The sequence below is a fragment of the Entelurus aequoreus genome, linkage group LG10 (assembly GCF_033978785.1).
Source record: "Entelurus aequoreus isolate RoL-2023_Sb linkage group LG10, RoL_Eaeq_v1.1, whole genome shotgun sequence".
Taxonomy (NCBI): Eukaryota; Metazoa; Chordata; class Actinopteri; order Syngnathiformes; family Syngnathidae; genus Entelurus; species Entelurus aequoreus.
The window spans coordinates 36,193,700-36,218,412 of NC_084740.1; the positions used below are offsets into that span (position 1 = coordinate 36,193,700).

The following is a 24,713-nucleotide window of genomic DNA, read 5'->3' on the forward strand; positions in this document are numbered from 1 at the left end:
GGGTTTAAATGGAAACAAAATAGAAAAATATTTCAATAAGAATAAAAATAAAAAGCAAAAATGAGAATACAAATATAACAGTAAAATAAGAATATAACAAGAGAAACTAGACAGTAGTGACCATGTTATGAAAAAGTATTGCACTGTTATTGTTTTGCATCCCCCGTCATCCTAGTTCCCCCCCCCCCCCCCCCCCCCCCCCCAGAGAGGAGTTGTACAGTCTAATGGCGTGTGGGACAAAGGAGTTTTTTGAGTCTATTAGTCCTGCACTTGGGATGAAGCAGTCTAGCACTGAACAGGCTCCTCTGGCTACTGACAACGGTATGCAGAGGGTGACTGGCATCATCCAGGATGCTCACTAGTTTTTCCAGAATTCTCTTCTCTGCCACCGTCACCAGTGAGTCCAGTTTTATTACAATCATAGAACCGGCCCGCCTGATCAGTTTCTCCAGTCTGGAGCTGTCCTTCTTAGATGTACTGCCCCCCCCCCAGCACACTACCATGTAGTACAGAACACTGGCAACCACAGACTGGTAGTACATCCACAAGAGTTTTTTTACAAATGTATTGTGACAAAAGTCAGAATTTTATATGACAAATGTCACCATTTTGCATTAAAAAGTAATAATTTTACATTAAAAAAGTAATAATTTTATGAGAAAATATTGCAGCATTACAGAAACAGAAAGAATATGAGAAATGGTTCGCAATTTTATAGGAAAAAGTCGACACCTTGTGAGAAAAAGCACTGCTTTTAGTTAATTGTTTTTATTTTTTTAAATATTTTGTTTGTAATTGGTTTTTAATCTTCATTATTTACAGTACTTCAAGTTATTACTAGAGATGTCCGATAATGGCTTTTTTTGCCGATATTCCGATATTGTCCAACTCTTAATTACCGATACCGATATATCAACCGATACCGATATATACAGTCGTGGAATTAACACATTATTATGCCTAATTTTGTTGTGATGCCCCGCTGGATGCATTAAACAATGTAACAAGGTTTCCCAAAATAAATCAACTCAAGTTATGGAAAAAAATGCCAACATGGCACTGCCATATTTATTATTGAAGTCACAAAGTGCATTATTGGTGGGCGGGGTTGAGGTGGGGGGGGTAGGGGTTAGCGGGGGGTGTATATTGTAGCGTCCCGGAAGAGTTAGTGCTGCAAGGGGTTCTGGGTATTTGTTCCGTTGTGTTTATGTTGTGTTACGGTGCGGCGAAATGTGTTTGTCATTCTTGTTTGGTGTGGGTTCACAGTGTGGCGCATATTTGTAACAGTGTTAAAGTTGCTTATATGGCTACCCTCAGTGTGACCTGTATGGCTCTGTTGACCAAGTATGCATTGCATTCACTTGTGTGTGTGTAAAGCCGTAGATATTATGTGATTGGGCCGGCACGCAAATGCAGTGCCTTTAAGGTTTATTGGCGCTCTGTACTTCCCCTTATGTCCGTAAATTGTACTTTTTGAAACCGATACCGATAATTTTGAAACCGATACCGATAATTTCCGATATTACATTTTGAAGCATTTATCGGCCGATAATATCGGACTGCCGATATTATCCCTAGTTATTACAGTATGTCTCTTTATACATATTTATTTTATTAATTTTGGCCAATGGGGACGCATTTCCAATTCTTACACACACTTGTTATTTCATATGTTGACCAGAGGGGGAGCACTTTTAAAACCGACACACAGTCAATTTGAAAAATCCCTCCTTTTTGGGACCACAATGGTTTTCCGTACTGGGACCATGATTTATGTCCTAACTTGTTCACCGGTCCTCATATGCGAGGTACTTTTCCTTGTTGATGTCTCAAGAAGGGTAGAAATACAAGAACACACACACACACACACTCTCTTACCTCCTTCAAACTCGGTCTGACAGTTTCCGGCGTTCTCCTTGAGGCTCTCTTCCTCGTTGACGATGATGTTCTCGATGTCCTTCATGGTCAGGTGGTCCCTGAAGGCGTAGAAGAGGACGTGCTTGAGCTCCTCCAGCGTGATCCTCTGCATGTCAAACTGCAAACACACACCTTCTTGGTTTTTTATTCACACTAGCGGACTCCTTCAAGGCCAGACAGACTTTGCAGCCACCTGGCAACGCAAAAGGTCCCTGCAGGGGAGTCACCTGTGTCAAGTTGTCCTTGCAATGATTCCAACACCACGGCCATTACTTTGTGTGTTTTATTTGTGTCGTCGCCGTTTTGAAGTTATTTTGAAATACATTTTCTGACTCGTGAAGTCATCCGCCATGTCTAAATCTTCCAAATTTGTGCCAAAAGTTTGTGCTGTAAACATTTTTTGTCTAACTTTTATAGTTTTAATGGTAAAATGTTATAGTTTGCATGTCGTTCACTTTTTATAGTTATGTTATTAACATGTTATGATTCATAACCAGCCCACCCACCACCTCAAAATGTCCTCAAACTCGTCCCATTAGTTTGTGTTGCAATATTTTTGTCAAATTATTATAGTTTTTATGTTATTAACGTGTTATTATTCATAACCAGCCCCCCTCCCTCCCACCATGTCAAAATCTCCCCAAATGTGTCCCATGTGTTTGTGCTGCAAAAATGTTGTTGTCTAATATAGCTTTTATGTCATAACCCACATTGTCAAAATCTCCCAAAAATGTGTGTTAAATTTGTCCTGTAAATATTATAGTTTTAATGTTAACATTAGGGATGTCCGATAATGGCTTTTTGGCGATATCCGATATTCCGATATTGTCCAACTCTTTAATTACCGATACCGATATCAACCGATACCGATATCAACCGATATATGCAGTCGTGGAATTAACACATTATTATGCCTAATTTGGACAACCATGTATGGTGAAGATAAGGTACTTTTTAAAAAAAATAATAAAATAAGATAACTAAATTAAAAACATTTTCTTGAATAAAAAAGAAAGTAAAACAATATAAAAACAGTTACATAGAAACTAGTAATTAATGAAAATGAGTAAAATTAACTGTTAAAGGTTAGTACTATTAGTGGACCAGCAGCACGCACAATCATGTGTGCTTACAGACTGTATCCCTTGCAGACTGTATTGATATATATTGATATATAATGTAGGAACCAGAATATTGATAACAGAAAGAAATGGGGGGAGGGAGGTTTTTTGGGTTGGTGCACTAATTGTAAGTGTATCTTGTGTTTTTTATGTTGATTTAATAAAAAAAACAACAACAAAAACGATACAGATAATAAAAAAACCGATACCGATAATTTCCGATATTACATTTTAACGCATTTATCGGACATCCCTAGTTAACATTCATATTTGTATGTTATAATTGTGTTAATATTCACCTCCCCCCCCCCCACACACACACATTGTCAAAATCTCCTCAAACTTGTACAATTGGTTTGTGCTACAAAAAAATGTCAATTATAGCTTGTATGTCATTTGTATGTTATTAATGTTTTATAGTTATGTTAACATATTAATATTCATAACCAGCCCCCAGACCTTGTCAACATCTCTTTAAACTTGTCCCAAATGTTTGTGCTGCATGCCACATTTTTTTGTCTAACTACTATAGTTTTAATGTCATTAAGTATTATTGTTTTTATGTTATTAACGTTTTATAGTTATATTAACATGTTAATATTCATAACTAGCCCGCCCCCACCTTGTCAAAATGATCCCAAACGTTTGTGCTGCATGCCACGTTATTTTGTCTATTATAGTTTTTATGTTAACTTTTGATAGTTTTTATGTTAACATTTATATATTTTATTAACGTGTTATTATTCATAACCAGCCCCCCCAACCCCCCACCTTGTCCAAATCTCCCGAAACTTGTCCCATGTGTTTGTGCTACAAAAAATGGTCTATTATATTTTTTATGTCATTAAGTATTATAGTTTTTATGTTATTAACGTTTTATAGTTATATTAATATGTTAATATTCATAACCAGCCCGCCCCCACCTTGTCCAAATCTCCCCAAACTTGTCCCATGTGTTTGTGCTACAAAAAAATTGTCTCCTATATTTTTTATGTCATTAAGTATTATAGTTTTTATGTTATTAACGTTTCATATTTATCTCATATTATATTCATAACCACCCCCTCCCCCACCCCCCCTTGTCAAAATCTCCTCAAACTTGTCCCAAACATTTGTGCTGCACGTAAAACTATTGCTTTCTTCCCTTCCATTTTTCGGTATTCATTTTTTATCTCTAGTTATCATTACGTATATGTATTGTTGCATTTGAACAACTGTATTGTTGATAATAGAGGTAAATTATTGGTATTGTTCATTATCAATAGTGCTATTTCTATTGGTATTTGTATTGCTCCATTTGTAGTGTAAAAATGCTCATTGTCATTTCTGTATTATTTTGTATTTCGCTAAATGCTTCTTTGCTATCACTTTTACCATCATATTTGTACATATCGTATGTGCTGATGTTGCTCTATTGTTGTTGTTGTTGTTGTTGTGTTTGCTGTTGTTGTTTTTGTCTCTCTGTCTAATCCCCCTCTTGTCCCCACAATTTCCCCCTCTGTTTTCCTTTTTTTCTCTTTCTATCCCCTCCTGCTCCGGCCCGGCTGCACCAAATGATAATATAAATGCATTTAAAGGCCTACTGAAAGCCACTACTACCGACCACGCAGTCTGATAGTTTGTATATCAATGAGGAAATCTTAACATTGCAACACATGCCAATACGGCCGGGTTAACTTATAAAGTGCAATTTTAAATTTCCCGCTAAACTTCCGGTTGAAAACGTCTATGTATGATGACGTATGCGCGTGACGTCAATCGTTGAAACGGAAGTATTGGGAAACATTGTATCCAATACGAAAAGCTCTGTTTTCATCTCAAAATTCCACAGTATTCTGGACATCTGTGTTGGTGAATCTTTTGCAATTTGTTTAATGAACAATGGAGACTGCAAAGAAGAAAGTTGTAGGTGGGATCGGTGTATTAGCGGCTGGCTGCAGCAACACAACCAGGAGGACTTTGACTTGGATAGCAGACGCGCTATCCAGCGCTAGCCGCCGACCGCATCTATGATCGGGTGAAGTCCTTCGTCGCTCCGTCGATCGCTGGATCGCAGGTGAGCACGGGTGTTGATGAGCAGATGAGGGCTGGCATAGGTAGATAGCTAATGTTTTTAGCATAGCTCTGTGAGGTCCCGTTGCTAAGTTAGCTTCAATGGCATCGTTGGCAACAGCATTGTTAAGCTTTGCCAGGCTGGAAAGCATTAACCGTGTAGTTACATGTCCATAGTTTAATAGTATTGTTGATTTTCTGTCTATCCTTCCAGTCAGGGGTTTATTTCTTTTGTTTCTATCTGCAGTTATGCCCGATGCTATCACGTTAGCTACGTAGCTAAAGTGCTTCTGTATTGTCTGTATTGTCGTGGAGATAAAAGTCACTGTGAATGTCCATTTCGCGTTCTCGACTCTCATTTTCAAGAGGATATAGTATCCGAGGTGGTTTAAAATACAAATCCGTGATCCACAATAGAAAAAGGAGAGAGTGTGGAATCCAATGAGCCAGCTTGTAACTAAGTTACGGTCAGAGCGAAAAAAGATGCGTCCTGCATTGCACTCTAGTCCTTCACTCTCATGTTCCTCATCCACGAATCTTTCATCCTGGCTCAAATTAATGGGGTAATCGTCGCTTTCTCGGTCCGAATTGCTCTCGCTGCTGGTGTAAACAATGGGGAAATGTGAGGAGCCTTTCAACCTGTGACGTCACGCTACTTCCGGTACAGGCAAGGCTTTTTTATCAGCGACCAAAAGTTGCGAACTTTATCGTCGTTGTTCTCTACTAAATCCTTTCAGCAAAAATATGGCAATATCGCGAAATGATCAAATATGACACATAGAATGGATCTGCTATCCCCGTTTAAATAAAAACATTTCATTTCAGTAGGCCTTTAATAAAGTCAAATACAAATAAGGCAACAAGAGAAGTATCCTACACTTCTCTTTTGTAAAGTAAATGTGAATAGCCGATACGGCATCTTCATCAACTATATGATTTGCCTGAGAAGCTGGACAGGACAATAAAATTAAAATAAAATAAAATAAACTATTGCAATGCAGTGTAACACGTATCCCAGTAATCTTAAAAAACTGGAGATTCTTCAGAAGAAAGTCATACGTGTTATATCATGGGCAAACTTTAATGCTCCCTCAAATCCTCTTTTTTATGGGTACAATCTTCTGAAGTTTACGGAGTGCAACAGATTCCTCAGTGCTTGTATTATGTATAACGTAGTACACGGATTCAATTCTAGACTCTGCCAGCTCATTCCAGTGACCACTACTTCTCATAGATATAACACTGGAAGTAAACCTTTATTAAGAGGGAAAAATCGTCATCTAAAGTGTACAAGATTTATTATAGCCTGTAGAGGCCCGATGATCTGGAATGAGATTGATAGCTCTATAAACGAATCACATTCTTTAAACATTCTTTAAACAAAGGTAGGAACATTATTTAATCTCTCTAAAACTCAACAAAGTACAAAACAAAAAGGCGCATAAGGCGAAGGCACAACTTAACGAAGGAAACAAAAACGTAAACACTTAGCCTGAACTATGGACATAAACAAACAAGACTTACTGTGGCATGAAAGGAGCGGCATGAACTATGGTATCTCATGAAAACAAGTAGAAAAGATCACCAATGTCGCCAGGCCGACTAACTGGCAACGTCAGGCTTAAATAGTAGTCTCCTCATTAGAACAGGTGCGTGTCCCCAACATATGAGACAGGTGAAAACTAATGAGTCGTCATGGTGACGAAACAAACAAGGAAGCGCAAACAGGAACTGAAAGAGTCCAAAAACTAACAAAAAATAACTAAACATAATCCAGACCACAGAACATGACATATGGTTGAGGAATTCGCATAAACCGCATAATTTTGGTCTTGACGTCTGTATGTATGATGAGATTATCGCAGATCTTCAAAATGCAACCTTTTAATCAAACTTGAATACCGTTTTTAAGGCATATTGAAAATACAGTAAATTGAAAAAAACAATACCACTATTTTTCGACAGCAGAAAACTGGCAATTAAGTTTTTAGCATTTTATCGTAAATATTTTGGTGGTTTTACCGTATTTTTCGGAGTATAAGTCGCTCCGGAGTATAAATCGCACCGGCCAAAAATGCATAATAAAGAATGAAAAAAACATATATAAGTCGCATTTTTTGGGGAAATTTATTTGATAAAACCCAACACCAAGAATAGACATTTGAAAGGCAATTTAAAATAAATAAAAAATAGTGAACAACAGGCTGATTAAGTGTACGTTATATGAGGCATAAATAACCAACTGAGAACGTGCCTGGTATGTTAACGTAACATATTATGGTAAGAGTCATTCAAATAACTATAACATATAGAACATGCTATACGTTTACCAAACAATCCGTCACTCCTAATCGCTAAATTCCATGAAATCTTATACGTCTAGTCTCTTACGTGAATGAGCTAAATAATATTATTTGATATTTTACGCTAATGTGTTAATAATTTCACACATAAGTCGCTCCTGAGTATAAGTCGCACCCCCGGCCAAACTATGAAAAAAACTGCGACTTATAGTCCGAAAAATACGGTAATACGATTTTGAGACGGATTCGGAGGATTTGAAGATTCTTTTTTTTATTTATAAATGACATTGTAGATGGCTGTTTGGTGGGTAGATTTGAAATGTATTGTATTGTATTTTGTATATTATATAATGATGTACACTACCGTTCAAAAGTTTGGGGTCACCCAAACAATTTTGTGGAATAGCCTTCATTTCTAAGAACAAGAATAGACTGTCGAGTTTCAGATGAAAGTTCTCTTTTTCTGGCCATTTTGAGCGTTTAATTGACCCCACAAATGTGATGCTCCAGAAACTCAATCTGCTCAAAGGAAGGTCAGTTTTCTAGCTTCTGTAACGAGCTAAACTGTTTTCAGATGTGTGAACATGATTGCACAAGGGTTTTCTAATCATCAATTAGCCTTCTGAGCCAATGAGCAAACACATTGTACCATTAGAACACTGGAGTGATAGTTGCTGGAAATGGGCCTCTATACACCTATGTAGATATTGCACCAAAAACCAGACATTTGCAGCTAGAATAGTCATTTACCACATTAGCAATGTATAGAGTGTATTTCATTAAAGTTAAGACTAGTTTAAAGTTATCTTCATTGAAAAGTACAGTGCTTTTCCTTCAAAAATAAGGACATTTCAATGTGACCCCAAACTTTTGAACGGTAGTGTATATTTTAAATGTGGGTCCCTGTCCATAAGCTGTGTGCTAATAGGGATGACCTTTTTGCAGAACGGACTCTGATACTAACAAAATGAACAATAACGTAATGCAAAATGATGTGTGTCTGTAAATAAATAAACAAATACAAAAGTAACGGCACAAACTGGAATCTTTACATCACAAAGGAAGGCAGTGTTATTAGAATATTTGCACTAAGGGCAGCGTCACCCAGGTGAGGGAGGTCAGAGGGCGATTGGTACTTTAATAAACCGTCTGCCCGCAGGCGACGTCACAGTGGCGTCAGATAAGAGCAAAATATGAAAGATTTATTCCGACTGTCCTCCAGCAGCCAGCGACCTTTACGGTGCAAGTGGCGATGGAGAGGGGCAGTCGGCGTGAAAATACAGGACGCCATCATGAGAACATTCGGGCCTTTCATTAACGGCATGAGGGGTTTCTGAGCAGGTGTGAAATGAATGATTACTTCCTGCTTGCGGCTTCCTGTCCACTCGTCGGGCGGAAATACGCTAACCCAGTGAAATTAGCCACACGTGCTCGATATCGGCAGGAAAAACTCCATCACGCCGTCTGGTAAATCAGCATCAGGCGAGGAGCAGAGTTATCAATAACCAATTAGCGTCAGAGTGATTCATCATCGCACCCATTAAGCCGAGGGTCACGCTGCTCGTTAGCAAGCAGATCGATGCCTGCAGGAGAGAGAGGCTGTGATGAGGGAGTCTGCCAAAGTCTCCACCAAATCTTCATCAAATATTTATGGCTTTCCTTGTAAACATTACTGCACGCTACGTGCTAACAACGCCGCGCTAACCAGTATATGCAACCATCAATCCCTCAATCCATTCAAACAAAGAATATTCTGTCCATACGATTCATGTGCAACTAACTAATAAATGTAGAAGGTAAAACAAGTTGAATAGAAGTTAAAAGATGGTCAAAGAAGGTAAAAGTTAAAAGAAGGAAACAACAAAAGGTAAATACAAGGTAAAACAAGGTAAAAAGAAGGTAACGGCAGTAAATTAAAGGTAAAAGAAGGTAAATAAGGGTAAAAGAAGGAATATAGATAGTAAAAAAGGTAAATAAAAGGTATAAGAAGGTAAATAGAAAGTAAAAGTAGTACATAAAAAGGTAAATATAAGGTTAAAAAAAGTAAATAAAAGGTAAAAGTAATAACAAAGGGTAAAAGTAAAGTAAAAGCAGTACATAAAATGTAAAAAATGTAAATATAAGGTTAAAAAAAAAGGTAAAAATAATAATCAAAAGTAGAAATAATTAATGAAAATAGAAGCAAATTAAGGTAAAAGAAGGTGAAAAAAGGTACTTGGAAGGTAAAATAAGGTACTGTAAAAAGAAGGTAAAAAGTAAATAAAAGCTAAATAAAATGTTAAAGAAGGTAAATAGAATGTAAAAGCTAAATAGAATGTAAATAAAAAGTAAAATAAGGAATATAGAAGGTAAAATAAGGTAAATAGAATGTAAAAGGTCAACAAAAGGTAAATACAAAGTAAAAAGAAGGTAACTGTAGTAAATTGAAGGTAAAAGAAGGAATATAGTAAGTAAAAAAGGTAAATAAAAGGTATAAGAAGGTAGATAGAAAGTAAAAGTAGTACATAAAAAGGTAAATATATGGTAAAAAAAGAAAATAAAAGGTAAAATTAATAACAAAGGGTAAAAGTCAAGTAAAAGTAGTACATAAAATGTAAAAAAATGTAAATATAAGGTAAAAAAAAAAAGGTAAAAATAATAATCAAAAGTAGAAATAATAAATGAAAATAGAAGTAAATTAAGGTAAAAGAAGGTGAAAAAAGGTATTTGGAAGGTAAAATAAGGTATTGTAAAAAGAAGGTAAAAAGTAAATAAAAGATAAATACAATTTTAAAGACGGTAAATAGAATGTAAAAGCTAAATAGAATGTAAATAAAAAGTAAAATAAGGAATATAGAAGGTAAAATAAGGTAAATAGAATGTAAAAGAAGGTCAACAAAAGGTAAATACAAGGTAAATACAAGGTAAAAAGAAGGTAACTGTAGTAAATTGAAGGTAAAAGAAGGAATATAGTAAGTAAAAAAGGTAAATAAAAGGTATAAGAAGGTAGATAGAAAGTAAAAGTAGTACATAAAAAGGTAAATATATGGTAAAAAAAGAAAATAAAAGGTAAAATTAATAACAAAGGGTAAAAGTAAAGTAAAAATAGTACATAAAATGTAAAAAATGTAAATATAAGGTAAAAAAAAAAGGTAAAAATAATAATCAAAAGTAGAAATAATAAATGAAAATAGAAGTAAATTAAGGTAAAAGAAGGTGAAAAAAGGTATTTGGAAGGTAAAATAAGGTACTGTAAAAAGAAGGTAAAAAGTAAATAAAAGCTAAATAAAATGTTAAAGAAGGTAAATAGAATGTAAAAGCTAAATAGAATGTAAATAAAAAGTAAAATAAGGAATATAGAAGGTAAAATAAGGTAAAAGAAGGTCAACAAAAGTTAAATAAAAAGTTAAAAAGAAGGAATGTAGAAGGTAAAACAAAGTAAAAGATGGTCAAAGAAGGTAAATGGAAGGTAAATAAAAGATAACAGAAGTCAAATAGAATGTAGAAGAAGGTAAACGAAAGGTAAATAAAGAGTAAGAGAAACAAATACAAAAAGTAAAACAAAGTAAAAGAAGGTAAATAGAAGGTAAAAAAAAAAGGAATATAGAAGGTAAAAGATGGTCAAAGAAAGTAAATGAAAGGTAATAAAGGTTATGCTAAGTCGAAAAAAATATATTGTTACAGCAGAATCATGTGTTTTTGTCTGATTATAATAGGGATTAAAAAATAATTTAATGACCTTGAAAATTTTAAGTATCAACATCAGCATTGATATGATCAATACTGCCCCTGCAACTACTTGGTATTGGATCCATACCCTCATTTGTAGTGTTGCCCAAAACTACTGTAAACACACTATATTGCCAAAAGTATTTGGCCACCCATCCAAATGATCAGAATCAGGTGTCCTAATCACTTGGCCCGTCCACAGGTGTATAAAATCCAGCACTTAGGCATGGAGACTGTTTCTACAAACATCTGTGAAAGAATGGGCCGCTCTCAGGAGCTCAGTGATTTCCAGCGGGGAACTGTCATAGGATGCCACCTGTGCAACAAACCCAGTCGTGATGTTTCCTTGCTCCTAAATATTCCAAAGTCAACTGTCGGCTTTATTATAAGAAAATGGAAGAGTTTGGGAACAACAGCAACTCAGCCACAGAGTGGTAGGCCATGTAAACTGACAGAGAGGGGTCAGTGGATGCTGAAGCGCATAGTGCAAAGAGGTCGCCGACTTTCTGTTGCTACAGAGCTCCAAACTTCATGTGACCTTCCAATTAGCCCACGTACAGCACGCAGAGACCTTAATGGAATGGGTTTCCATGGCCGAGCAGCTGTATCTAAGCCATACATCACCAAGTCCAATGCAAAGCGTGGGATGCAGTGGTGTAAAGCACGTCGCCACTGGACTCTAGAGCAGTGGAGACGCCTTCTCTGGAGTGATGAATCACGCTTTTCCATCTGGCAATCTGATGGACCAGTCTGGGTTTGGAGGTTGCCAGGAGAACTGTACATTTCGGACTGCATTGTGCCGAGTGTGAAATTTTGGTGGAGGAGGAATTATGATGTGGTTTTTTTTTTCAGGAGTTGGGCTTGGCCCCTTAATTCCAGTGAAAGGAACTTTGAATGCTCCAGGATACCAAAACATTTTGGACAATTTCATGCTCTCAACCTTGTGGGAACAGTTTGGAGCAGGCCCCTTCCTCTTCCAACATGACTGTGCACCAGTGCACAAAGCAAGGTCCATGGATGTGGATGAACTTGACTGGCCTGCACAGAGTCCTGACCTGAACCCGATAAAACCCCTTTGGGATGAATTAGAACGGAGACTGCGAGCCAGGCCTTCTCAACCAACATCAGTGTGTGACCTCACCAATGCGCTTTTGGAAGAATGGTGGAAAATTCCTATAAACACACTCCGCAACCTTGTGGACAGCCTTCCCAGAAGAGTTGAAGCTGTAATAGCTGCAAAAGGTGGACCCACATCATATAGAACTCAATGGGTTAGGAATGGGATGGCACTTCAAGTTCATATGTGAGTCAAGGCAGGTGGCCAAATACTTTTGGCAATATGGTGTATATTCCACAAACACGTCCTCTACGGCAGTGGTCCCCAACCACCGGGCCGCGGCCCGGTACCGGTCCGTGGATCGATTGGTACCGGGCCGCACAAGAAATACATTTTTAAAAAATATATATTTTATTTGTATTTTTTATATTTATTAAATTAACATAAAAAACACAAGATACACTTACAATTAGTGCACCAACCCAAAAAACCTCCCTCCCCCATTCACACTCATTCACACAAAAGGGTTGTTTCTTTCTGTTATTAATATTTCTGGTTCCTACATTATATACAGTGTTTCCCACACATTCATTTATTTGTGGCGACCCGCCACGAAAGAATTACGTCCGCCACAAATAAAATAAAATAAAAAAATTTTTAAATTAAAAATTTAAAAAAAAATAAAATAAAAAATAAAAATTACATTTTTTTTTTTTTTGGTCCTCACCAGCTTCTCAGGCAAATCATATAGTTGATGTAGATGCCCATATCGGCTGTTCAGATTTACTTTACAAAAGAGAAGTGTAGGATACTTCTCTTGTTGCCTTATTTGTATTTGACTTTATTAAATGTATTTATATTAGAAACACAACATGTGTATATAACAAAGGGTGCAAAGTCTGCAGGCAGTAGGAAACACATGGTTAAGTGTAGGGAGTAAAACTGATGGCAGTCTAAAGTTCAAGATTTTTGGAGCTCTTTGTTCAGTGGATCAGATGTTTGATGAAGCTCTGTGTCTATCTACCACCACTACTGTTTTCTGTTTATTTGTTACTGACTGTGGCAGGACACCTCTGCCTCTGTTTCACTTTATGTTGCTGGTAAATAATATGGTTGTAGTAGTAGGCTAAAGTTAAATTATTTAGTATGCACTAATTAAAGGGGCAGAGCTTTAAGAGACATTTTAGCTTTTATATTTTATAAGATATATTTTTTGTAAGAACCACAATTAATAAATATATTTTAGTGAATAACTGATTGTTCAAATCTGTATATAAATATGTACATAAAGTGTTGTAATTATATTGTAAAATGGATGGAAAGATGTCCGTTTAAAACAAAACTGTTATTATTAATTAGTAAGTATACATTTTTTGAGCCTTTTTAGAGAAAATCATATCATTGTAGTAAATTATGCAAATTACTCGATTATGTCATGGTGACCACGCCCATAGCCACGCCCCCACCGCCACAGGTATTTTGGCAGTTTATGGGAAACACTGATATATCAATATATATCAATACAGTCTGCAGGGATACAGTCCCGGCCCATCTTCACGCGGCAGCACGAGGTCACTCTGCTTCTGATGGGTCAACGACGGTGGTCGTAATCACGCCGATGATGATTAGCATAATAAAACGGTCAGCGGGTCAAATAATGCCCTTCAATAAAAGCTGATGAAGATGTCCAATAAACATCATCACTCCTGATGCATCTTTGATAACAACCTCATTTATTTCCACTCCTTCTAAGGAGCAGCTTGTTCCTAATAAGCACTTTGCTCAGTGATCAAACGACACCTGATGTATTACACCTTCCAACACACCTTAGCCGAAGGTGGAACTCCTTAAAACGAGTGAAACAGTTCCACTCCAGTCCTGACGGGGGCAGTAATGCACATGACTAAATAAGACATGACAAGATAGAGGACCAGACACGAGTCACACAAGACAAGTCCCCCCACAGTTCCATCTATATGTCTCCAATGCAAGTGACAAAATAAATTCCTCTATCTGCACCAAGCAACCAATTAGTAAACAACCCCACAAGCTGACAAACTCAAAAGCTAGCCGTTTATCAACAACACCCAGAAACGCCGCCGGCTTCGCTGGGTCCGAGCTCATCTAAGCTGGACTGATACAAAGTGGAAAAATGTTCTGTGGTCTGACGAGTCCACATTTCTAATTGTTTTTGGAAACTGTGGCCGTTGTGTCCTCCGGAACAAAGAGGAAAGGAACCATCTGGATTGTTCTAGACGCAAAGTTGAAAAGCCAGCATCTGTGATGGTATGGGGGTGTATTAGTGCCCAAGACATGGGTAACTTACACATCTGTGAAGGCACCATTAATGCTGAAAGGTACATACAGGTTTTGGAGCAACATATGTTGCCATTCAAGCAACGTTATCATGGACGCCCCTGCTTATTTCAGCAAGACAATGCCAAGCCACGTGTTACATCAACGTGGCATCATAGTAAAAGAGTGCGGGTACTAGACTGGCCTGCCTGTAGTCCAGACCTGTCTCCCATTGAAAATGTGTGGCACATTATGAAGCCTAAAATACCACAAAGGAGACCCCCGGACTGTTGAACAACTTAAGCTGTACATCAAGCAAGAATGGGAAAGAATTCCACCTGAGAAGCTTCAAAAATGTGTCTCCTCAGTTCCCAAACATTTACTGAGTGTTTTTAAAAGGAAAGGCCATGTAACACAGTGGTGAACATGCCCTTTCCCAACTACTTGTGCCAACTTTTTTGCAATGTGTTGCTGCCATTAAATTCTAAGTTAACAATTATTTGCAAAATAAAATGAAGTTTCTCAGTTGGAACATTAAATATATTGTCTTTGCAGTCTGTTCGATTTAATATAAGTTGAAAAGGATTTGCAAATCTTTGTAGTCTGTTTTTTTTTTTACGCCAACTTCACTGGTTTTGGGTTTTGTACATTCCACCCCAGCGCTGTAGGGGGTGCTAATGTGCAACATTACTTCCACAAAGAAGTACATAACTACTTCAAAAGTACCTGCCAGAAGATGGTGTCTATGGTGCTTCCCAGGAAACCTTCTCTGGTTTCTGACGACAGAAGTTTGGGTCCGAGGATGGTCATGAACTCCTCAAAGTCCACCTGTCCGTCACCTGCACCATCAAACAACACGTTACAGAACCTTACATCAATCAAACAGGATTCTATCCTCAACACGGGTTTTTTTTTTTTTTTACAACCGAAGACTAAATATGGCTGACGTTGTCCTCCATGTGGTTGTGGTTCTCACACTCGGATCAGTACTGCGGCCCCGGCGGCACGTGGGCGGTGCCCCGCTGAGATCCTGCTGTGCTCAGATCAGAACGCTCGCAAAGCCTCCGTGCGATGAGTGCGACATGTTCTGTGACCACGCCGTCCTTTCAAAATAAAAGCCGCCACAGGACAAGGTCACGTGGACAGCTGCTCCACTTCCTGTGTTGCATCATCCAAGTCGGAGCACCGCTTCCATCTGGAGCGAGAACTTTTTTGGATGAATTATTGAAGAAAGTTGCAAATGGCTGCTTCCTCGACAGTTTGGACCAGAACAGAAGCAGAGAGTGGCGACAACAGAACAGGAAGTACAGGGTACAAGTTCTACTGGGTAAGAAATACGGTAACAAAAACTGGCAGAATTTTACCGTAAATATTACAGTGGTTTTTAAGGCATATTGAAAATACAGTAAATTGAAAAAAACAATACCACTATTTTTCGACAGCAGAAAACTGGCAATTAAGTTGTTAGCATTTTATTGTAAATATTTCGGTGGTTTTACAGCATATTAGTGTGATTTAAAAAAAAATGTTAACCACTGTTTTTTACAGTACAATTCTGGCAACTGAGCTGCTAGTTTTTTTCTGTAAAATCTATGGTTGTTTGTTTTTACAGTATATTCCTGTAAATGTAAAATTGGCACCAAAGTTTGGTTTTTTTTACAGTAAAATTCTGGTGACTGAACTTGCAGTTTTTATTTTTACTGTAAAATCTACTGTTGTTTTTACAGTATATTCCTGTCAATGGAAAAACGCAGCCAGATTATTTATTTTTTTACAGCAAAATCTATGGTTGTTTTAAGGGTGTAATACTGAGAATGGAAAAACGGCAACGGAGTTTTGTTTTACCGTAAAATTCTGGTGCCGAAACTGCCGTTTTTGTACCGTAAAATCTATGGTTGTTTTTACGGTGTATTCCTGTAAATGGAGAAACGGGTACAACAATGTTTTTTAAACAACATTTAAATGAGCTACCATTTTTTACTGTAAAATCGATGGTTGTTGTTTTTACGTTGTATTACTGTAAATGAAACAATGGTACCACAGTTTGTTTTAGTTTTGTTATAGTAAAATTCTGTCGACTGAGCTTGCTTTTTTATTTTAATTGTAAAATCTACAATTGTTGTCTTTACAGTGTATTCCTGTGAACGGAAAAACGGCATCATTTTTTAATTTTATGGTAAAATTCTACCAACTGAGATGCCAGTTTTTTTACTGTAAAATCTATGGTTGTTATTTTTACAGTATATTCCTGTAAATGTAAAATTGGCACCAAAGTTGTTGTTTTTTTCCGGTAAAACTCTTGTCACTGATTTTGCAGTTTTTATTTTTACTGTAAAATCTACTGTTGTTTTTACAGTGTATACCTGTAAATGGAAAAACACAGCCATATTTATTTTTTTACTTCAAAATCTACGGTTGTTGTTTTAAGGGTGTAATACTGGAAAATGGAAAAACGGCACCAGAGTTTTATTTTACCGTGAAATTCTGGCGCCGTTGGTTATTGTTTTTACAGTGTATTCCTGTAAATGGAAAAATGGGTACAACAGTTTTTTTGTAAACAAAATTCTGGGCAAATGAGCTACCGTTTTTTACTGAAAAATCTACGGTTGTTGTTTTTACGGTGTATAACTGTAAATGAAACTATGGTACCACAGTTTGTTTTAGTTTTGTTATGGTAAAATTCTGGCGACTGAGCTTGCTTTTTTTTTTTGTAAAATCTACAATTGTTGTTTTTACAGTGTATTCCTGTGAATGGAAAAACATCATAATTTTTTTATTTTGCGGTAAAATTTTAGCAACTGAGCTGCCAGTTTTTTACCACAAAGTCATTGTCATTTATACAGTGTACAATTTCATGTATAACTTGTTTTGAAATCATACGTCAAGCAAATATTTAACTACTTATTTTTATTTGAACAAAAAATATGTTTGGAATATGTGGTAATGTAATATTTGTTGCAATATTAGATAATATTAAAGTTTAAAAGGTTAGCAAATTTCCTGCAGCACGTGCAGTTTTTTTTCGTACAATTAGTAAGAAAATATATTGTACTTTAATGACGCATATGAATGTCCCATAACAAGAAGATAGAGAAAAAGAAGAAGCTAATAGACTATGGTGTTGTCACGGACTACAAAGGCGGACGCGCACAATTTTTCAGGACTTATGCAGATCTCAAATACAGATCAGCAGGTACCAGAAGGTAAGAAAAGTTGTTTTTGCATAATATTGCGAAACAAAACGCCAGATAATATGTCTTACCTTATACACACACCATAATAATACTCCTATGTAGAAGCGGTGCGGCTTCATAGCTTACCAAAGTCGTACTAAAACATTTTGATAGATTTTTGAGCGCCGTGTGTAGTGTTCTATATTTTCAATGGAACATATAAAATGTTGGTGTTGTTTACTTGAGTCATATTGCAGTCTACACATATCTCTTGTGTGTGACTGCCATTATATTGCAGTGTACACATATCTCTTATGTTTGACTGCCATCTACTGGCCACACTTATCATTACACCATGTACCAAATAAAATAGCTTCGAGGTTGGTAAGCAAAACCAGAATTATTCCTTTCATTAGGCGCACCGGGTTGTAAAGCGCACTGTCGAGTTTTGAGAAAAAATATGATTGTAAGGCAGACCTGGGCATTCTGCGGCCCGCGGGCCGCATCCGGCCCTTTGTACGTCCCTGTCCGGCCCGCGTGAGGCCAATCATAAATTACAAAATAAATTTAAAAAAGTATCTCTCGAGTGTGCAATACAACGGTGCTGCTTTTGTTTTGAAAAGCGTTATTTGTATGACTTCCGTGTGGACGTATGCTCGTGCGCGCAGCGGCAATCGCAAATTACAAAATAAATTAAAAAAAACATCTATGTCGTGCGTGCAATACAACTGTGCTGCTTTTATTTTGAAAAAGTGTTATTTATGGGCGGTCCGCCCGGTTATCCCCGAGACGCTAAAAAAAGAAAAGGTGATGACGAATCAACAAGACATGGACTGCCAAGTAAAGGTAAAGCCGTGTGCTTAATTTGTGGTACACATGTTGCTGTGTTTAAAGAATATAGTGTAACGACCTGCTGAAGTTGACGTTGTCTTCTTGAGTTGCTTAAATGAGGAGTGAGGATAGACGTGCGTGTGGAAGGAACGAGATAAGTTGAGCTATATTGAGCAAGCTTATAGCTTGCTCAATATAAGTTTAAAAAGAGCGTCAGGCTTGATGTGCACATCTTCTGGACGCTACAATTGGTGGCAGAAGTAAAACTTTGCGCATACTGCACTGCTTAGTTGTGTGCGCAGCCTGCTACGTCATCGAGAGGTACGTGCCAAGTGAGGAGCTCGCCGGAGAGAGAGAGAGAGAGAGAGAGAGAGAGAGAGAGAGAGAGAGAGAGAGAGAGAGAGAGAGAGAGAGAGAGAGAGAGAGAGAGAGAGAGAGAGAGAGAGAGAGAGAGAGAGAGAGAGAGAGACAGCGTCTACAGGTGCAGCTCACGCTGCTTGCCATGGGGGAATTCCGCCCTCAATGAAGACTCCCAGGTTTGATGGCAAGGCAAACTGGGAGGCATTTCATCCCACTTCTGACACCAATTGTAGCGTCCAGAAGAAGTGCACACCAAGTCTGACGCTCTTTTTAAACTTTTATTGAGCAAGCTATACTAACACAGCTCAACTTATCTCGTTCTTTCCACACGCACAGCTATCCTCACTCCTCATTTCCGCAACAGCAACGCTTCCTCCTTCTTCGCCAATCACCTTGCAGGCGTGCTACGTTCACAACAAAGAGGATGCAGGATAAAGTGACAGAAATTGACATTTTTGCATGGTTTTATACATCAGGAAGTGTTGTGTAAGAAAGTGTTAAAAATAAAACCATCAAAAGCCATCTGCTTTTGTATAAAGATAAGTTAGGTTAAATGAAAATATTATTATTTTTTATCTTACGGTATATCAAAAATAATTTAAGCAAAATTTAATTGAAATATTGTCGGTGTGGCCCTCCAGCAGTGCTCGGGTTGCTCATGCGGCCCCCGGTAAAAATTAATTGCCCACCCCTGTTGTAAGGGCACCTTATAGCCTGGAAAATACGGTTGTCTGTTTAAGCGGAGAAAAGTTGTTTTGGCGGCAAAATGTGTGCAAAATTATCAAAATGACATTTTTTGTAATAAATGTGCATTTTTCAAATTCAAATCATTTTGCTCACTAGAAACGGTCCAATTGCAGCCCACATCAGCAGGACGGCTGTTTCATGAAAAGCTCAACACACACACAAAAAAAGATGATTCACCCAAAACAAGGACAATCTCTTTGTGTGTCGGAACTCTTCATAAATATATTTTTAAAATGTATTATTATTTTTGAAAAATGTTACGTTTATTTTTTGTGTGTTTGGGTAAAAAAAATACATATAATACATGAATGTACTGCTAAAAATGCATATGCCTTGAGACTCAATAACAAATGTTTTCTTAAAAAATTAGCATAATCCTAATTCTATTCGCTCGTCTATGAAACTGCGTATAATGGAAAATTATACGTTAGCATCAAGCTAGCGGAGTAACTTTTCACTACTACCGACCATGCAGTCTGATAGTTTATATATCAATGATGAAATCTTAACATTGCAACACATGCCAATACGGCCGGGTTAATTTATAAAGTGCAATTTTAAATTTCCCGCTAAACTTCCGGTTGAAAACGTCTATATATGATGACGTATGCGCGTGACGTCAATCGTTGAACCGGAAGTATTGGTACCCCATTAAATCCAATACAAAAAAGCTCTGTTTTCATCTCAAAATTCCACAGTATTCTGGACATCTGTGTTGGTGAATCTTTTGCCATTTGTTTAATGAACAATGAAGACTGCAAAGAAGAAAGTTGTAGGTGGGATCGGTGTATTAGCGGCTGGCTGTAGCAACACAACCAGGAGGACTTTGACTTGGATAGCAGACGCGCTAGCCGACGCTAGCCGCCAACCACACGGATGATCGGGTGAAGTCCTTCATCCTTCCGTCGATCGCTGGAACGCAGGTGAGCACGGGTGTTGATGAGCAGATGAGGGCTGGCGTAGGTGGAGCGCTAATGTTTTTATCATAGCTCTGTGAGGTCTCGTTGCTAAGTTAGCTTCAATGGCGTCGTTAGCAACAGCATTGTTAAGCTTCGCCAGGCTGTAAAGCATTAACCGTGTAGTTACATGTCCATGGTTTAATAGTATTGTTGATTTTCTGTCTATCCTTCCAGTCAGGGATTTATTTCTTTTGTTTCTATCTGCATTTGAGCCTGATGCTATCACGTTAGCTCAGTAGCTAAAGAGCTTCGCCGATGTATTGTCGTGGAGATAAAAGTCACTGTGAATGTCCATTTCGCGTTCTCGACTCTCATTTTCAAGAGGATATAGTATCCGAGGTGGTTTAAAATACAAATCCGTGATCCACAATAGAAAAAGGAGAAAGTGTGGAATCCAATGAACCCTTGTACCTAAGTTACGGTCAGAGCAAAAAAAGATAAGTCCTGCACTGCCTCTCTAGTCCTTCACTCTCACTTTCCTCATCCACGAATCTTTCATCCTTGCTCAAATTAATGGGGTAATCGTCGCTTTCTCGGTCCGAATCTCTCTCGGTCCGAATCTCTCTCGCTGCTGGTGTAAACAATGGGAAAATGTGAGGAGTCCTTCTTCCGGTGACGTCACGCTACTTCCGGTACAGGCAAGGCTTTTTTTTTTATCAGCGACCAAAAGTTGCAACCTTTATCGTCGATGTTCTCTACTAAATCCTTTCAGCAAAAATATGGCAATATCGCGAAATGATCAAGTATGACACATAGAATGGATCTGCTATCCCCGTTTAAATAAAAAAAATTCATTTCAGTAGGCCTTTAAGTGTTATATATGGAAGTATTACTGTAGCAAAATTATTTACAAACGTGTTTCTCAATTGAATTTGCATGCTTGCGTACTAATTTGTGTGTCTGTATATCAATCCAAGTGTGTGTATTTAGATCCGCGTACGTGTGTTTTAACTTATCTGTCTGTCCCTAATCAGAAAGAACCCTCTACTTCAGAGCTGGGCAAATATTTTGACTCGGGGGCCACATTGAGAGAAAAAAATGTGGCCGGGGGGCCAAGGTGTATGTGTGTAGAAATTATATATACATATTTAGATGTAAAAATCTGCTGTACAGTATGTGTGTTTGGGTCCCTTTTTTTCAGGAACACAAATACCAAAAGTCACAATGTCCGACAGAGTTCTAAAAACGTTATGACAGACCACCTCAAAAAAACGGAATGGAATTTTACAGTTTTTTACTGAATGGGACACCCAAAATGTACATTAAAATAAAGAAAGTGGGTTTCACAATATTAACTATGAACAGTAAAACACTGAATATTAACAACATATGAACATCGCTCCTCTTTTACTTCTCAGACCAGCTCTTCGATAGACATCGTTTACATTCAAGCGAAACACAACAAAAATCTAAAAAAAACCAGCAAATTATGAATGCAAAGTGTAATAAACACCTACAATATGATGTATTACCACGTACAATTCTTCTTCCGCATCTGTTTCTGACACACGCGTTTCGGGCTGGCTGCTCTAAAAACAAACACCGCCCACTCTGGTTTGTTCCTTTGCTGTGACGTAGATTACCGTAACAACCCGTATAACACTCAAAAGCGCAGATTTGAACCATTGAAAAACTTTCTATAGTTCAAGACTTACGGTCATTTAAAAACAGCACCGCACATCATAATGGCGGCGACGGTTTTGATGTTAAAGGTCTAAAAAAATGATGGAGAACGTCGGGTGGGCCGGATTGAAAATCTTAACGGGCCCGTGGGCCGTATTTTGCCCAGGTCTGCTCTACTTACACGTGACTTTTGCCACACTTCTGCCATGTATAATTTGGGCGTGTGCATCCAGATTCTTGTAATACAACGTGCGCGCGCGTGTAAAACAATCTGCGTGTTAACCAACCACGGAAGACAACAGGCAATTTAAACCAATCAGAAACAAGGTAAGGTGGGTCTTGGCGTCTCTCGTTATAATTTTGTATAAAATAATTCTCATAATTTTGCGACAATAATATTTCCATAATATTAGTAAGTAAGTAAGTACCGTATTTTTCGGAGTATTAGTCGCACCGAGTATAAGTCGCACCGGCCGAAAATGCATAATAAAGAAGGAAAAAAACATATATAAGTCACACTGGAGTATAAGTCGCATTTTTTGGGGAAATTTATTTGATAAAAGCCAACACCAAGAATAGACATTTGAAAGGCAATTTAAACTAAATAAAGAATAGTGAACAACAGGCTGAATAAGTGTACATTATATGAGGCATAAATAACCAACTGAGAACGTGCCTGGTATGTTAACGTAACATATTATGGTAAGAGTCATTCAAATAACTATAACATATAAAACATGCTATACGTTTACCAAACAATCTGTCACTCCTAATCGCTAAATCCCATGAAATCTTATACGTCTAGTCCAGGGGTCCCCAAACTTTTTGACTCCGGGGCCGCATTGGGATAAAACAATTTGGCTGGGGGCCGCGCTATATATATATATATATATATATATATATATATATATATATATATATATATATATATATATATATATATATATATACACTACCGTTCAAAAGTTTGGGGTCACCCAAACAATTTTGTGGAATAGCCTTCATTTCTAAGAACAAGAATAGATTGTCGCGTTTCAGATGAAAGTTCTCTTTTTCTGGCCATTTTGAGCGTTTAATTGACCCCACAAATGTGATGCTCCAGAAACTCAATCTGCTCAAAGGAAGGTCAGTTTTCTAGCTTCTGTAACGAGCTAAACTGTTTTCAGATGTGTGAACATGATTGCACAAGGGTTTTCTAATCATCAATTAGCCTTCTGAGCCAATGAGCAAACACATTGTACCATTAGAACACTGGAGTGATAGTTGCTGGAAATGGGCCTCTATACACCTATGTAGCTATGGCACCAAAAACCAGACATTTGCAGCTAGAATAGTCATTAACCACATTAGCAATGTATAGAGTGTATTTCTTTAAAGTTAAGACTAGTTTAAAGTTATCTTCATTGAAAAGTACAGTGCTTTTCCTTAAAAAATAAGGACATTTCAATGTGACCCCAAACTTTTGAACGGTAGTGTATATATATATATATATATATATATATATATATATATATATATATATATATATATATATATATATATATATATATATATATATATATATATATATATATATATATATATATATATATATATATATATATATATATATATATATATATATACATATATATATATACATATATATATACATATATATATATATATACATATATATATATATATATATATATATATATATATATATATACATATATATATATATACATATATATATACATATATATATATACATACATATATATATATATACATACATATATATACATACATATATATATATATACATACATATATATATATATATATATATATATACATATATATATATATATATATACATATATATATATATATACATATATATATATACATATATATATATATATATATATATACATATATATATACATATATATATATACATATATATATATACATACATATATATATATACATACATATATATATACATACATATATATATATATATATATATATATATATATATATATATATATATATATATATATATATATATATATATATATATATATATATACATATATATATATATTTATATATATATATATATATATATATACATACATATATATATATATATATATATATATATATATAATATGTATTCATACATATATATATACCTCGCGCACTAATTGACTTAAAGAGCGCACTTGCTGCATGTCACGTTATTGATGGTAAAATGCATTTTTAGACTATATGATTTGCCTGAGTGGCTAGGAGACGGTAGAAAATGGACTAGTAAGGACAAATTTAAAAAATAATAATAATAAAAAAATAAAAAATTATTTTTTTATTTTTATTTTTATTTTTTTAAACTTGGGACTTCCCGCGGGCCGGATTTTGGACGCTGGGGGGCCGTATCCGGCCCACGGGCCGTATTTTGGGGACCCCTGGTCTAGTCTCTTACGTGAATGAGCTAATTAATATTATTTGATATTTTACGGTAATGTGTTAATAATTTCACACATAAGTCGCTCCTGAGTATAAGTCGCACCCCC

The 24,713-nt window shown here is 36.6% G+C and overlaps 1 protein-coding gene across 3 annotated transcripts in view; it reads right to left on the reverse strand.

Moving 5' to 3' along the window:
* The window catches only part of caln1 (calneuron 1), a 70,504-nt gene that overhangs the window by 9,850 nt on the left and 35,941 nt on the right, over positions 1-24,713 (reverse strand). For all 3 annotated transcript variants that reach the window (XM_062060658.1, XM_062060659.1, XM_062060660.1), the window contains exons 4-5: positions 15,180-15,292; positions 1,879-2,035 (exon numbers count right to left, since the gene is read on the reverse strand). In XM_062060658.1, the coding sequence (XP_061916642.1) occupies positions 1,879-2,035; positions 15,180-15,292 (270 nt within the window). The remainder of the gene's footprint in view (positions 1-1,878; positions 2,036-15,179; positions 15,293-24,713) is intronic.